At 39.8% G+C, this 15546-nt stretch overlaps 1 protein-coding gene across 1 annotated transcript; it reads left to right on the forward strand.

The window, feature by feature from the left end:
- Positions 1-5341: 5341 nt before the first annotated feature.
- LOC129372757 (oxidative stress-induced growth inhibitor 1-like) lies at positions 5342-14374 on the forward strand. The gene is given in 10 exon segments (XM_055050245.1): positions 5342-5484; positions 10835-10897; positions 11477-11613; positions 11683-11874; positions 11949-12040; positions 12470-12669; positions 12760-13103; positions 13753-13817; positions 13819-14246; positions 14249-14374. Coding segments are annotated over 9 exon segments (1554 nt in total). The 5' UTR covers positions 5342-5484; positions 10835-10839; the 3' UTR covers positions 14287-14374.
- Positions 14375-15546: the final 1172 nt, after the last annotated feature.

A 15546-nucleotide genomic window follows, 5' to 3' on the forward strand; every position in this document is an offset into this window, starting at 1 on the left:
GTTGTTTCTACCCCACTATTACGTTTAGCAGTGTAGATGAGGATGATTGACAGCGCTAAAACCCTCCTCCTGGCTCTGATTGGCTGTTTTGGTCAGGACTGGTGCATTTCTTCAGGTGACAATAGTAGATGAGGAAGGAGATGGAGGATGTCAAACTTTTCACAGATTATCTGTCTCATAGCTGTCATGGTGGCAGTTTTATGTCAAATAAAATGTTTTTATAAAAGTTAGAAACTGCAGCTTTAATTAGAGATCAGATTTCAACCCATTCTAAAACCTAAAATGTTCTTAACCACGCTGCTCACATTCAGGCCTACTTAGAAACACGGAAAAACCAGTAAAGTTCGTAGAGAGAAACCAGTTCAAACCAGTTACAAGTAGAAAATCCCACCTGGAGCCACATGATCAGCATCATTAATCTGCTTCAATCTCTTTTATTACAGCCATTCATAAGAATACCAATAAGCCTGATTATATAATAAGATACGAGGCTTCAGGTCAGAGGCGAGTTCTTCACCAGCAGGCGCTCATCAAACTGAGGGCTTGTTGCAATAAACCAGATTTATTTTTTAATTCAGTCTGGAAAAATCTAGAGCATAGTCCAACCAAACATTTCTGCATCTGTTTTTTAAATTTATTTATTTTTCAGTCAAAAACAAACTTAAGAAGTTGAGAAACTGCTTCTTACTTCAGCTGAGCGAAGTGGGAGTGTTGTTGTTTTCTGTCGTTGTGACTTGGTTTGTAAGAGACCAGCTGTGGTAAAACCTTTAATGATGAAATAAGGAGAACTTGCAGAGGAAATTGCAGAAAGAGTAGGTCATGGAAAACAGAGTAACGGAAGAATCCAGTAATGAACAATTAAAAACCAGTGGCTTAAACACTGGAAGGAGTGGTAAATGACAAAGGAATCAGATCAACAGAAACAAGGAAAAGAAGGAAAAAAGCAGGAAAACTATAAAGTTACACAAACTGGAATAACAAAAATAAATTTGCTTAGTGGAAACTCAACAATTTTGGAACAAAAACAGTTTTTTGATTAAAAAGGTGGTTTTTCAATGGAATCACTTTTTGCTCATCACCAGTCGACAACCGGATGTTACTACTGGCAGAGAAGACAAAGAAGAGGAAGACAGGAAGTAGGAAGAGGATGATGGTGCAAAATGTTTTATAATGACTTGTGTGAATAAACTTATTCACAAGTGATTTTAATTGCTTTTCTTATTTCATGGAAACAATTGCAAAGTTGTGTTTTTTCCACATTTGCGGAATATGGAAAACATTTTATTGACATTTGTAATGGAAACCCAGCGAAGAGGGACAGAGACACAGAAGGAACTGATAAAAAAAACTGCAAACCAAAAGAAAAACACCAACACAGATCCAAGAGAACTACATTAAGATGCTCAAAGTACAGAAAAAAACACATAAACTGAGAAGCTAAAAGCAAAGAATGAACTGAATATGGCAAGACCAGTTGAACAAAATGAAACGAGAAAGAAATCCCTTCAAATTCCAACTAAATCATTTACCTTTGCCTAAAACCTTTCAAGGGACAAAAACAATAAAGACCTCAGGATATTCCAGGTGTGGCTCATTGGTGGTGGAACATTAAACTGTAAAACACTTTTTGCACAAAAGTGAGAATGAAAGAGAGAGGCTCCTTTCAAATCCTTCCACTATCAATGAAAAGTAGATAAAAACTGATCTCAAACAGACTTCAATCATTCAGGTTCCTACCACAAATCTGCTGAAAATGTAAGGACAACGCTAATGCGACCAGTTCTGACAGGAAGAGCGGAGAGTTGCTTCGTTTCATTCACGTTGCCCATCCTGTGTTGCTCTGCAACCAAACAGCAACGCTGCAGCGCGTCTTTGATTCAGCCAAACCTCTGCTGTTAAAAAGTCAGACTCTCCCTTCTGAGTTGAGCTTTACAAGACACAAGTGTTTGTAATTTTCCATTAAATTGTAAACCGATCCCCCGTTGAGTTTAGGTTTTTTTGGGTTTTTTAAATACAGCTTTTTGCTTTTACACCGAAACCAAATTCCTTCACAGAAAAACACTTTTTTGAAAAAAAAGAAGAAAAATTCTAATTTTATAATTTTGACTTCAATCTTGTCATTTCTGTAGCTAAACATGAACGTTGACATTTTTTATGCATGTAAAATGATTTGAGAAATGCAGGAACAAATGTTTATATATTGTTTATATATATATATATATATATATATATATATATATATATATAATATATATATATATATATATATATATATATATATAAATGTTTATATATTATATATATAATAGTAAAATGTTAAGTTTTCTTAAAGAATTTACAGTTTTTTCAAACATCCTGGTTTTTATTTTGGATGCTTTCATTTAGTTTGCACCATTTTAAATATTACTTTGATCTCAAATAACCATTTTAAACATTATTTTTGATCTCAATGAACCTTTTTGAATGTTATTTTGATCTCGATGAACCATTTTAAACGTTAGACTGTTTGGATGGAGGCGTGTTTATCTATCGTTCTTGAAGACAAGATGTTCCAAACTGATTTTCTATCTGCTCTGATTGCCTGATTGCAGTAACTGAAGAAAAGTTGAGTTTTTTCCTGAATGGAATCTGAACTATGCAGGATTCATGAGATGCTCGTCACACAGCCGCCTCATGACTAAAAGAAAGTAACTAATATTCAGACCGGAGGCTCTGATGCTCTGCTGACGGATTAATTTGAACAGAAATTAGGTTTTTCTGTTTCTCCTTTTCTCAATAACTCCCATCAATTAGATATTATTCATTCTTATAAGAAACAAAATATCTTAGGCATTAAACTGTTTTAAGTTTAGGGAGTTTCAGTTGAATCAGGGTTACTTGTTCTTGAACGCGTGTCGACATTATGTGATTGCATCATGACTTCTTGTTGTGATCATGAACCGATTAATTTTGATTTGATCCACGGTGCCAACATGTAAAGCCAGAGAAGAAGGATAGAGGTATAATAATCAGTCATAAACAACACAAAGCTAATGACAGGTTGCATAATACTTCTCTAGTATAGCACGTCAGCCACGTTATAACTGTGATGCAACTATGTTTGAGGAACAAATCAATGTAAATGCTGGCGGCTGCAGACAGGATGAGCGTTCTGTGATTTCAGATCTGGATCAGTAAACTTACCGTTTATTTGGCCTGTGTTATTTGTTTTAAGAGACATCTGAGGGTTTTTGATGAGAGGAAATTAAACTATTTATCTTTGCAGGAGGTTCACGAAGATACAGAGAAAACGTCACCTCAGTCTTTATTTTAAACCTTCACATCACATGTTTGATTTAAGTTTTCTTTTCAAATATCAGAAAATAACTTCAACAAATTTCATTAAAACTCAATGTATTATTTTTGTTATATTCTGTCTTTGAGTGTTTTTTTTTTTTCTTTTCTCAAATTAGCTTTAAAATATTAGCAAGATAATCCTTTTAGGTTTTTTGGCCACTAATTCAAATTTTTATGGCATATTTGCATTTTCATCTAATGCAAACCGAGTTTGGGAGGAAAAAAAGCAAAGAATCGTTTAAATGTTAACATTTAAAGCCCTTTGTTACTTTACTTCAGATTCTGTTTTTATTTGTCTGGTTAAGTTTCTAATGACCCGGTTCCAGTTTCTCTGGGTAACTGGAACTGTTGTCATCTCAACATCAAAACAAAGGAAGTGTTGGCTGACATCAGAAAGTCTGTGGTTCCATGCTGGGCCAGGACATTGAAGAAGTGCATACAAATACCAGAGTGTCATGAAAAGACATGGAGTGTCTTATTCTGTGCTGCAGTGTGAGGGGAAGGACATGTAAGATATAAACAACAGCAAGTGAATGGGCAAAATTATGAAAAATGCTAGCTCGGCTCCTAGCAATGGGCTTATGCTGTCATGGTGAATAAAAAGCTGACTACTCCATTTTCATTGGAATAATGATCATGAGAGCTATAACTCGTGACTAAAGAGCGATGATGCTGGACACAAGCAGCTGAAATAGACTTCTCCCTTAAGGCGGCTGGCTCAGCTTTGGTTAAGAGGAAGAAGTGGCGTCATGCAGGGAGTAAACCTGACTCTCATTATGTGGAAAAAAGTGAGACTTGCACAAGCCACTTGGAGTTCATTAGGCTATTCTGGTTAAACAGAATTTGTTAATTAATGCCTCAGTAGGGAAGGTTGTAGCAACATCTGAAGGAAGCAGTGTTATCAGAAAGGTAACAGCTTCTGCACTCGTCACGATCACCAGCCCACAGGAAATTGTTCACCAGATCTTTGACCCTTTCCATGCTCAATCAGAGTGAGTGAAGTTGTGCCAGATACTCACCTTATTAAGTCAGAATCAGAGCAGAAATACAATCCATCTATATGCTTCCACATTATTAGCATTTGAAATTAGTTGTTAAATGTTGTGACTCTATAATGTGATGAATTACAGCCAGACTTTTTAAACCCAGGTTAGAATGCCTGTTTGTTGAGTCTCCAGCCTGCAGCTCTTAGACTTTCATCCCTTGTTCTTCTTCCATACTGGATAACTCTTCACTTAATGAATTCAACAGTGAGCTGCTGAATTTGCTCTCACTACTTTTGTTTTGGATGGACAACTGGTTTAGTTTTGTTGGTGCAACAGTTTTGGGTTTTTCTCTAGTTTAGTTTCAAATAATATAAAAATGAACAAAATTGTATGATGGCTATCTTTTGGATTATTCAGTAATAAAGTAATTATAAAGTAATAAACAAAGTAAGTCTAAGTCTAAGTGATTAACTTCATTGAGCAATATTTCCTCTTACTGTGGTCAACTAGAGAGCATTAATCTTAACATTTAGCTGTCTAAGGTGTGCTTTTCATGCATTTTCTGAATGAACAACTCTTGGTAGGAGTGACAGGTTAAACTGCACTTGACCTACATGTGCAAACAGTGTCTGATGAGACGTCTGCTTTCTGAAAGCTGCAGACTATCTGCTGGTTTTTATCTGTACAGTGCTGCTTAACTTTTTTAAAATAGAACAAATTGGGGAAAATCGCGTATGTAAGCATGCAGCTTATCACAAAAAGATAAATCTAAGTGTGATCGTTGAGCAATAAAATCTTTTCAAATAACTTTTTTCTGAACCTATCAAACTGATTGTCGAGCATCTCGCATCCATAAACTGTCTTTTCTTACGACAGCGCGGTTTTTCATAACAGTTCATCTGTGCCTTTGTGTGATTGGCTGGGGGGCGGAGGGTCTCTGTTGATTGGCTAGTGGGCCAAGCTACATTATAACTATATAATATGTGAATGCGAGACTCCAGCTCAGAGCTGAAGGGCGGAGTTAGTGAAAGAAGAGCTGAATGAAAGGCCGGCGAGCAGCTGCGACTTGACAGACTGAGAAACCGAGGCAACAAAAAACAAATTAAAGAAGATAAAACGGCTCTTAGACCCAGCGGAGGATCGAAATCAGAAGGAGGAATCGGTAAGTTTGTCCCAGCCGAGCTGGTCGCGCGCGAGGCTACAGCGGCAGGTAGCTAGCACATGGGTCAGAGTGACGTAATAATGCTGGATTATGGGGCTGCTGCTGTTAGCCTGGGGTATAACCCCGATTATTGATGCGAGCTCCGCAGCTCCGGCCGGCCGGCCGGCTCAGTGAGTGGGAGTGTGTCGGTGGGAGGGTGGTCCTCACTTCGGCTTACGTATCCAGTCACCGCTGGCTCACATCCAGTACCCAGAACTCTGTTACGTAGATGAAACTAATTCAGATATATTCTCTATAGATGTACTTTAATTTATTAATCTGCTGGTTGATTTTTGTTCTTACATTTTTTAAATCAAATTTTACTTATAAAACTACGATTTAAAGGTTTTGATTAATTAAAAGTTGCGATGAAGCAGGTTAGAAATGAGAGACTAAAGATAGCATTGGTATTTATAGGATTTATTCCTAATGTGCCTCTGTGAGCTAGAAGTAAAATAATCTGAAACCTTCCAGCTTGATCTTTGTTTGCCTTTCTGACCTGATTTCCATACTCAAACAGCTACATGTTTATTGAGCCAATTATAAAATACAACAACAGAACTGATATTGTTCTCCATCTATTATCTCCTCCCGCCTTATTGTCACAGTTGGAAGCCACACAAGGAACACTGAGTGCAGGATAACGTAAATGTACAAACATTTTCATCCTTTTTTTCTGGGTTCACTCAGATTTCTACAAGCTTAGCAGCATTTTTTCTATTTTTATTAATGGAGGAGTTCTACAGAATCCCATAAACATTGTAGCATTTGGGTTTGAAAACATTGTCTTTGCATTCTGCAACAATTGGATCACTTTAACCTTGACTGTAACAGGTCCAGCAGGTCTTGGGTCTTCATAAATAAAATCCCATTAGCCATCTGCATATCTTGGCAGGCGTTCAGAGCGAGATTACAACAACTCTGCCTGGAAGTATTTAATTTAGAAGTTAAAACAAAACACTCCTTAAGTGCTCCAGAAGAGCTGAAGCTTAACAAGGTTTGGGGAAAATACAGCTCGATGTTTTGAATGTGTGAAAACCCCCCGACCACTTTCACATTTTGTTAATTTTTTTCTTTAAATTCTGCAGAAAAGATATGAGACGAGCCTTTCAAAAATATTTTCAAGCCTTTCTATTGTGAGCCGTAATTAATTATGTATCTTAGGAGCTTCTTCAGTGCATCCAAATGCATTAAGAAGTGTTATAGAAGATGAGCGATTCATTTTTGTAGAATGCATTTACAAAAATGGAACTAGGTAAATATTACACAACAACCTTTTCTCCTCTTTTTTTTTCAATTCCAGCTTTCAGTTGAACCTCTAAACAAAACCAAAATTCTTGGTTTTAATTGCCAGCAGGAGTTTTTGTAAGGATCTGCTTAGAAGAATAAATGTTGCCAGGCCGGGAATTGAACCTGCGACCACTGCCATGAAGACAGGCCTCAATACACGAGTCGCGCTTTGCTGCTGCACCACCACAGCATCCGGTTTGAAATGTTTTAGTCCTGAGTATTGATACACAACTAAATAATTGGGAGATAAATGCTGTGACTTTACACAACTTGTTTCTGCTCGTAGTTGTTGCTCCTCGTGCTAAAACACGTTCCCACATGTTTCTACCTCCACCTTTTCCTGCTGGATGCTTATAACTGCATAAATTGTCATTGGCGACTAAAATCAGTTCTAATTTAGTTTCTTTTGCCTCTAAAATTAATCCACTTTTTGTTCAGTTTTTATATGTTAATCCCCACCAAAGGTTCGGGGGACAAATAAGGATTGCTGATGTTTGCGGCATGATGGTTGGACTAGAACAGCTTTTGTGGTCAGAATCACATCATCACAGTTTGAGAGAGAAGAATATTCCGGAGAGTACTCGATCACTAAAATATTCTTTCACAACAGCTCAAGTTAAAAACATTGTATCTCATTGTAAGATGCATCACGAAAACAGGATTCTCTGTGTTGATTCACACCAGCCCTGTTTAGTTCGCTTTAACTGAACTGAAGTCTGTTTAGTTTGTTTGGGGAGGTGTGAACACTAATTGTACTCTGAAAAAAGCTAACTCTGATTCGCCTACAAGCCTCAGGCTGGGTTCGGTTGAAGTGAACTGTGTTGCGGCTCGAATCCATTTATGAACGCCAAGCAAACCAGAAACCGGCTGGTTTCTTTGACTTAGTGCAGTGTAGAAGAAAACCACACTGCACTGAGTGCAGCATTTCTGTAACAAATGTTTAGATTTTGGTCCCAATCAAACTATCAGGTGTGAAAACACCTTTTCTCTTGCCGTAGATCAGACTCTTCCCGATCCAGAGTGATGGAGATTGAAAGCTGAAAAGATCAAAAACAGCTTCATTGTTATTAAAGTACAAAATCATTATTCATGAATATTATTCATCTGGTTTGACTCTCAATGTTAACTTAAAAAAAAGAAATGAATTAATGATGTCAGGACGTGATATAAAAATGATTAAAGAGACAATTAGCATTTTTTCAATGCCAACCATTCAGGTTGTACATTCAGTCATAGTTAAAACAGGTTCTCCATTTCGCTGATTATAGGTTACATAACCCTCCAGTGATTATCATCTCACGTTCCACGCCGACGTCCTGCATGGAGCGTGTCGGGTTTCTGCCGTGTCACCACTGATCCAAGGCGCCTGCGGCAGGTGACCTTCGACTTTTTGATAAGTGTCGGGTTGGCTCTGATGCTTGTTTGTTTGTTTATGCAGCAAAACCTACGAGAAGGTTTGATGTTTGGGAGGAAAACCTGCTTAACCAGAATGGTGAACATCCAGGTGTTTTTCTGTTGCTTTGAGTGAAGAGGAAACGTTGGCATATTTCTTCCACAGTCAGAAAAACAACCTGGTGCTTTGGAATAATTTTAACCCAACTGGATCCAATTTTATCTATTTTATAAAATGCTTGTTAAAAGTTATCACCAAAAACAGGCCTGTCACAACAACACATTTTGTTGGATGGTAAATTGTCCCAAAATTTATTGTGATAATAATAAAAATGGCCTTTTTTGACAAACTTTTTCCTCCAAAAAGTCCTTTATTGTAAAAGTGAAAAGTGATTCCTTCAAAATGACAAAAAAGTTACAGCATAAATATTCAGTTAATTCAACAGAGGTCCAGCCAATCGGTCCTTGCTTTCTTTTCTGAAAAGGAAATTACATAGATTAAAGCTTAAAAACAAAAACTTTGAAGTTATTGCCCTGCACTAAATTACCTCTTTGAAAAGTTTTTACAAAAATAATTTTCATGGTGAGATAATTTTTTAGTGTCCAAAGGACAGAAACTAAATTGAGAGTTGATTTGCTAACAACGAAAGGATCTTCCTGTTCTTTTGCATCACAGATAAAAACGGAGACAGATCTTGTCACGTATATCTTGCAATGATCAGCTTTGTTTGGCTCATCTTTTGTCTTTTTTTAGCTTTGTTTTTTGCTTTGTTTTTTTAAATAATGCAAAGCCGTCCGTTTTTTAATCTCCTAAACGCTGCAGTAAAGAGTTCATACCTGTAGCCAAAAGATAAAGCCGACACCCAAAGGCGCTTTTCTAGAAGAGTGGATTGTTTGCAATGCTGGAGGAAATGGTTTACTGTAGCCTCTGGTCACAGTTAGCTACCATTCGGAGAGTATTGTACTTTAAACAGAGAACAATTTGTGTTTTGTTACAGGATAAAGAGTGGAAAGCGATGCTGTAACTGTAAATACGTTGGTCAGTGTTTCTGGGAGTGAACTAACGAACCCAGTCAGGGCAGTGGGCTGCCGGAGCGGCACGTAGTCCTGAGTGACTTTGGCGCTGAGACTCACTCGTGTCTGGGCTCCATGCCAGCTTCGTCATTGCCCTTATGTAACCTCTCTTCATCTCTCCCAACCCACCTCATTTCCCTCTTTCTTTTTCTCTCCTCTCATTTCTTTATGCTTCTCCTATGCTGTTGAACCAAATTTTTCTTCCTCGTTCCTTTTCTCACATGTCCCGTCCTCACTTGTCTGCATTCGTCTGTGTAAGCATGACTGTGCAGTTTCTGAGAGTCGGCCGCTGCTCTCGGATCGCTGGCCCGGCCCTCTGGACGGGGCGTGCGTCCAGCGTCCATGACCTCATGGCTGCCGAAGTGCAAACCCAGCAGTGAAGTTTATATTAATGGAGCTTCAATGTGCTGGAGGGGAAATGTGAGTCATGAGGCTTCAGAGGAAACTTACAGTTGGAGAGAAGCTATTTCTAATTTCTATTTTCTTCCACTCTGGTAATAAAAACAGATGAGCTTCAAGCTGCCTTATAATATTTCTAAATATAAATGGGATGAATTAATAATAAATCAATTATTGGCACAATAATTTAAATGATTTATCATTTTTGTCTTTTCTCCCTTTTGGGCTCAGCTAAACCTTTTTTTAAATAACCATTTTATTTACTCCATAATTCATTTGATTTGTTTTTGTTATTTTGTTTATTTATTTTGGATTTATAAAGTGACTTCCAGTTCCAGTGTAAAATGTTCATAAAGATTTAAAGTTTATTGATCTATGAAAATATGTTCTTGCATTATTTCACCATTACTTGAAAATGGTCTCAAAACCACAATATTATCGTTTATCGCAAAACCTTGTGGGACGATTTATCGTGCAGCAAAATGTGTTATTGTGGCCGATCTGCGTACTAATCTGAGACACCAGAGGAGCTGATGACACGACGTTAAGTTACAGTCTAGATTTTATTTTGAAAAAGCAGAATATAAACCAGGATTACAAATTTTGCTGGACGATAAATTGTCCCAGAAGTTATTGTGATAAATGATTATATTGTTTTGAGACAATTTTTAGGGAAAATAACAGAAATGGCATAATAATACAAGAACACATTCTCAAAGCTCAATAAACTTTAAATTGCAATGAACACTTAACACTGGAACTGGAAGACAATTTAAATATCTAAAATTAATAAAAAACAGAAACAACAAATAAGTGAATTATAAAGTCTTTGTAAACTAAACAATTCTTAAAAAAGGTCTAGTTAAAGCACCAGAGTGAAGACTTTTAACATCCTGTTTTTGGTGGAAGAAGAGGAACAATAAATCAGACGAATGAAAGTTATTGAGCATAAAGTCACGGGGCCGAAATCTAAGAATCTGAATCGGAACCAAACGGAAATGTTGACTCGTTGTCTCACTTCCTTCCTGACGCTCCGTCACCTGTGAACATCGCAGGTTGAACCTCGACGCTAAACCTCAAGGTCAAACGGAGGAAGTGGGACTGAAAACGATCTCACGTCATGTTGGTGACCGGACTTTGTTCCTCTCTGTTGCAGAAGAAATGGATCTGCAGCAGAAAGAGACGACGTCTGGAGAGATTCTGCCGGTCGTGATCATCGGTAAGACAAACCTTCGCTTCGTTCATGCTGAGAGGTGAAATGAACAGCTTCAAACAAGGAAGTAATATTAGAGTCACATAAGTTTCTGCTTATGTTTTGTCTTAATGGGGAGAGTCTCTGACGTCTGAGGCAGCTGCATGCAAGATTAAGAACTGAGCTATTTATTCTTCTGCCGTTGAGCTGAATTCCCATTCAGAGAATAATGGAGACAGTGGGAGTGGAGCCGAACTGCTTGTTTACATATTATGTGCAAATATGTGGAAGTAAAAATGCAAATTGTTTTTCCTCTCATGCGGAGTCATTGTACATATATTTACAAAAAGATTGCTGACTCATGCAACAGCTGTTCATAATTTTCTGCCTCCATCATGTTCCACGCCTGTCGCAATAACTTAATCAATAATTGGCCCTGCAATAGTTCCTATGAGATATTCATGTATAATTATGTAAGTAATTGCCAGTTGCAGATCTAACGTATTGATAATGGAATAATGATAATGCCAATTTCAGATTTTAATCCCAGAACTTTGTGAGATCAAAAGTCTATTTTTTTATTTCTAATTTTCTCCTGTTGCTTAGGAAACGGCCCCTCTGGGATCTGCCTGTCTTACCTGCTGTCAGGCTACGCCCCCTACCTGTCGGCAGAGGGATGGCACCCGAACCCCCTGCTGCACGGCAAGCTGTCGGAGCAGCCTCACCTGTCGCTGCTGGAGCAGGTAACCCGGCCCGTTCCGCCGTGGCGCCGGCGTCGGGTCGGGCTGCATCTGAACCGAGCCTCTCTGCAGGACCTGGAGTATCTCTGCGAGGGCCTGGAGGGCCGGTCGTCCAACCCTGTGGCGGTGCTCTTTGATTCGCTGCTGCTGCCGGACAGCGACTTCGGTCTGGACCACACGTCGCCCCTGGAGTGGCGGTACAAACCGGAGCGAGCCATTCCCCACCTGGTTCTGGGAAAAGGCCCGCCTGGAGGCGCCTGGCATGTAAGGCCCACCGTCATAACGTTGTCTTAATGGGGAGAGTCTCGGTCTCTGACGTGAGTTTTTGCTCCTTCCAGGCCATGGAGGGATCCATGCTGACGCTCAGCCTGGCCAACTGGATGGAGCTTCCCGGGCTCAAGCTGAAGGACTGGATGAGAGACAAGCGCAGGTTCGACCCGCATCAAAGAACCACGTTCTGTAGGCAGACATGGGCGGCAACTGGTCACATTGTTTTAGTGAGAATATTTCTACTTGAGTAAAAATATGTCAAAGTCGTGTTTTAAGATAGATAAATCTAAAAATATATATGTATGTATTTAAAAAGTGTTTTTAAATATTAAATTTACAAAGATGAACATTTAAATCAGCTCTTATGTTGTGGCTAACCTAGATTAGCTTATTTAAGTCCTAGTGAGCGATAGGTTTAAAGATTTGGGTTTTGAACCTTGTATTAAGTTATGTTAAAGTATAAAACTTGGATGAATCTTTGTGTTAATTTACAGGGGAGAAATGAGCTGAATGACGGTTTGGTACCTGATATCTACTCGTTAGCCCCGTCCGTTGCTGCCTTGCTAAATGTTGTTTCTTTTTGTGGCAGAAATGTGAGGAACGACCGCGCCACCCCGGCAGAAATCGCCTCCTACTATGAGCACTACGTGTCCAAGATGAACCTGGAGCAGAACTTCGCCTGCGGGACCACCGTTACCGCGGTAACCAGGGAGTCGGGTCAGCAGGACGGGTCACCGCCCTGCTGGAGAGTGTCGGGACTGCAGCGGAGACACGGCGAAATTCTAGGAGGTGCGTTTTATGAAAGACAAACAGAATAAATGAAACGTTTATGTTGTAAAGGTTTAAAGAGTATTTTCATGATTTGTGTTCTCGCTGTAGACGGTTGCTCGGTTACGGAGGAGGTGCCGTTCTCGCTGTTGGCGCACAACGTTGTCCTGGCGACGGGAACGCACGACGTGCCGGCTCGGCTCGGCGTGGACGGAGAGTCGCTGCCCTTTGTCTGCCACTCCTTCTGGGAGCTGGAGGCGGCCATCGCCCGCGGCGAGCTCGACCAATCCGCCGACCCCGTGCTGGTGGTGGGGGCGGGGCTAACGGCGGCCGACGCCGTCCTCGCCGCTCACCACCTCAACACGTCGGTGTGCCACGCTTTCCGGCGCTCGGTCTCGGACCCCGGGCTCATCTTCAACCAGCTTCCCAAACTGCTCTACCCAGAGTACCACAAGGTGAGGCGGGTTCTGGGCGGGGGCGGGTTCTGCAGACCCAAAGTGGGTGTTTCCACAGCGCAAACTCTGATTGGCTAATTCCAGCAGCAGAGATTGTTCGGAAACTTCAGGAAATTTTATCCAAAATCTCAGAAATGTTGAGATTAACCTCAGAAATGTTTTTTTTCAGAAAAACTAAGATAATTTCTGACTTTGGAAAGTCGGACATTTCCAAGGTTTTTTCTAGGAAATTTCTGAAATTAATTGCAACATTTGAGGTTTTTTTGCAGCAAATTTTTGATTTTTCAAACTCGGAAATTTTCTACAAAAAGAACTTCAAAAATAAAAAATCTGATTAATCTCAAAATTTTAAATTGTTTTCAGATTTGTGTTGAAAATCACAAATTTGCTAGGAAATAAACTCTACATGTTCCCTAATAACTTTGAGTAGCAATAAACATTTATTAAAAAAGAAAAACCTCTACATTTGATTTCGTCCAATCAGGTCCTTCACCGCTCGTCCAATCGTGTTGCTCTTGACTTTATCCGTCCAATCAGGAGCTGCTCTTCCTTTAGAATCACCTACCTGCTCTGCAGACTTGCCTTCTTGGTTCTGAGGCCGGCGGTCGGTTTGTTGGTCGGTCCGGTTCTGATCTCTGCTCTTTTCCAGGTCCATCAGATGATGACTCAGCAGCAGCACCAGACCGACCCTTCGGACCGGCCCAGAACCTCCGCCGCCTCCTTCCTCTTCCTCCAGCTCGCCTTCCTCCTACCCCGGTTACCTGAGCTTTCCCTGCCACCGGGTCGTCGCCTTCCGGCCCGACCGGAAGTGCATCCTGGAGTCGGACTCTGGCGAGCAGACGGTGGTCCGGGTCTCCAAGGCGCTGGTTCTGATCGGCGCTCATCCGAACCTCTCCTTCCTTCGCGACAACGGCCTCTCGTTAGGCATCGACCCAGAAGAGCCAATTTCCTGCCGGAGGAACCCGATTGACGTGGACCCGTTCACAAACAGGGTTCTGGCGGCGGACGGGCCGGGAATGTACGCCATGGGCCCGCTGGTCGGGGAGAACTTTGTCCGGTTCCTAAAAGGCGGGGCGCTGGCCATCGCTGGGGATCTGTGGAAGCGGCGCAGCGGCGAGGAGGAGGCCGTTACGCTGGACATCCGGTCGACCGCCGGGTCGACGCCCGGGTTCTGGACTCATAGCTGGGAGCTGAGGCAAACGGACCGACTGGAAAACCCGAGATCAACTGGACCTGTTCTGGGATCAGCTGGAGAAACGGCAGCAGGATGTTTCTGTTTGGACCCGATTTGCCACCAGATACCAGAACTGTTTTCTGTAAATTTGATGATTATCCATTTTTTACTGGAAATATTTAAGTTTCTTCCAAGTTTTCAAATTATTAAACGTTTAGGATCCGCTGCTAACGGCGACGTTTTAGGGCCAGAACAAGAAAACATTTTAATTGCAAAATAAGGTTATGCGATTTAAAGTAGCACAATATAGTCAAAATAATAATAGAGTTGTATTAAAGTCACAATTATCAAAAAGTGTGAATAAGAGAACAGCCATATTTGCGAGAATAAAGGAGCAACAGTGAAGATGCATCAAAAGTATTATAAAATAAATATATTATTGAAGTTGCAAAATACATAAAGTTGTGATAATTCATGGATAAAATCGTTCTGTAAACAAATTTTTCTGGCCCTAAAACTGCGTTTATGCTGACAACCATATTAATATTTAAAGCTTATTTGGTTATTTTTACTACAGCTTCCAGTTTGTTTGGTGTTTTAAACGACTAATCTGTTAAATTTCTGTTTTTATAGCACTTTATTATATCTGTGCTGCTTTTTATTTAATCTTGTAGCCTAATGTTTCCTTTATAAAAAGTTTTCTATTTATTGATTTTACTAAGCAAATATTAGTGGAAAAAAAATTATTTTCTATTCTAATTTTTCAGTGCATTAAAGGTGTTACTTAGTTAAATCAAGCCATAAAAAGAACTTTTAAAATCAACATTTTTATATTTCCTTTTTCATCCTCAGATATTTTTCTCACTTTCTAATGTTTTATTTACACCTTTTTGTACTGAAGCAATAATCGGCATTTCAACTGAACATCTATTTACATCCTATACATACTGTGGCATTTTTAAATGAACATTTATTTACCGTTTCCTTTGGGATCTCCTGTAAGAAAATTGTTGTAATGTTTCTTATTTTGGTGTAAAATTATCCTTTTTTATTTTTTTTCAACGCTGCAGTAGATTTTGTGTGTAAATGTTGACAGGATTCGGTTTAAGTGCCTTGAAACTTCATTGGATTCTTACAGAATCGTCTCCGTTTGCGTCAATGCCGTGCAGATAAATCCAGACCTTCTGTTTGCAGGTGCTGTTTATGATAAACAGGAAGGTTTGTTCCAGGAAATGCCTCATCTGTGTTCATTTCTATCAAAGTTTGAGC

The sequence above is a fragment of the Poeciliopsis prolifica genome, unplaced genomic scaffold (assembly GCF_027474105.1).
Source record: "Poeciliopsis prolifica strain line A6 unplaced genomic scaffold, Auburn_PproV2 SCAFFOLD030, whole genome shotgun sequence".
Classification (NCBI taxonomy): domain Eukaryota; kingdom Metazoa; phylum Chordata; class Actinopteri; order Cyprinodontiformes; family Poeciliidae; genus Poeciliopsis; species Poeciliopsis prolifica.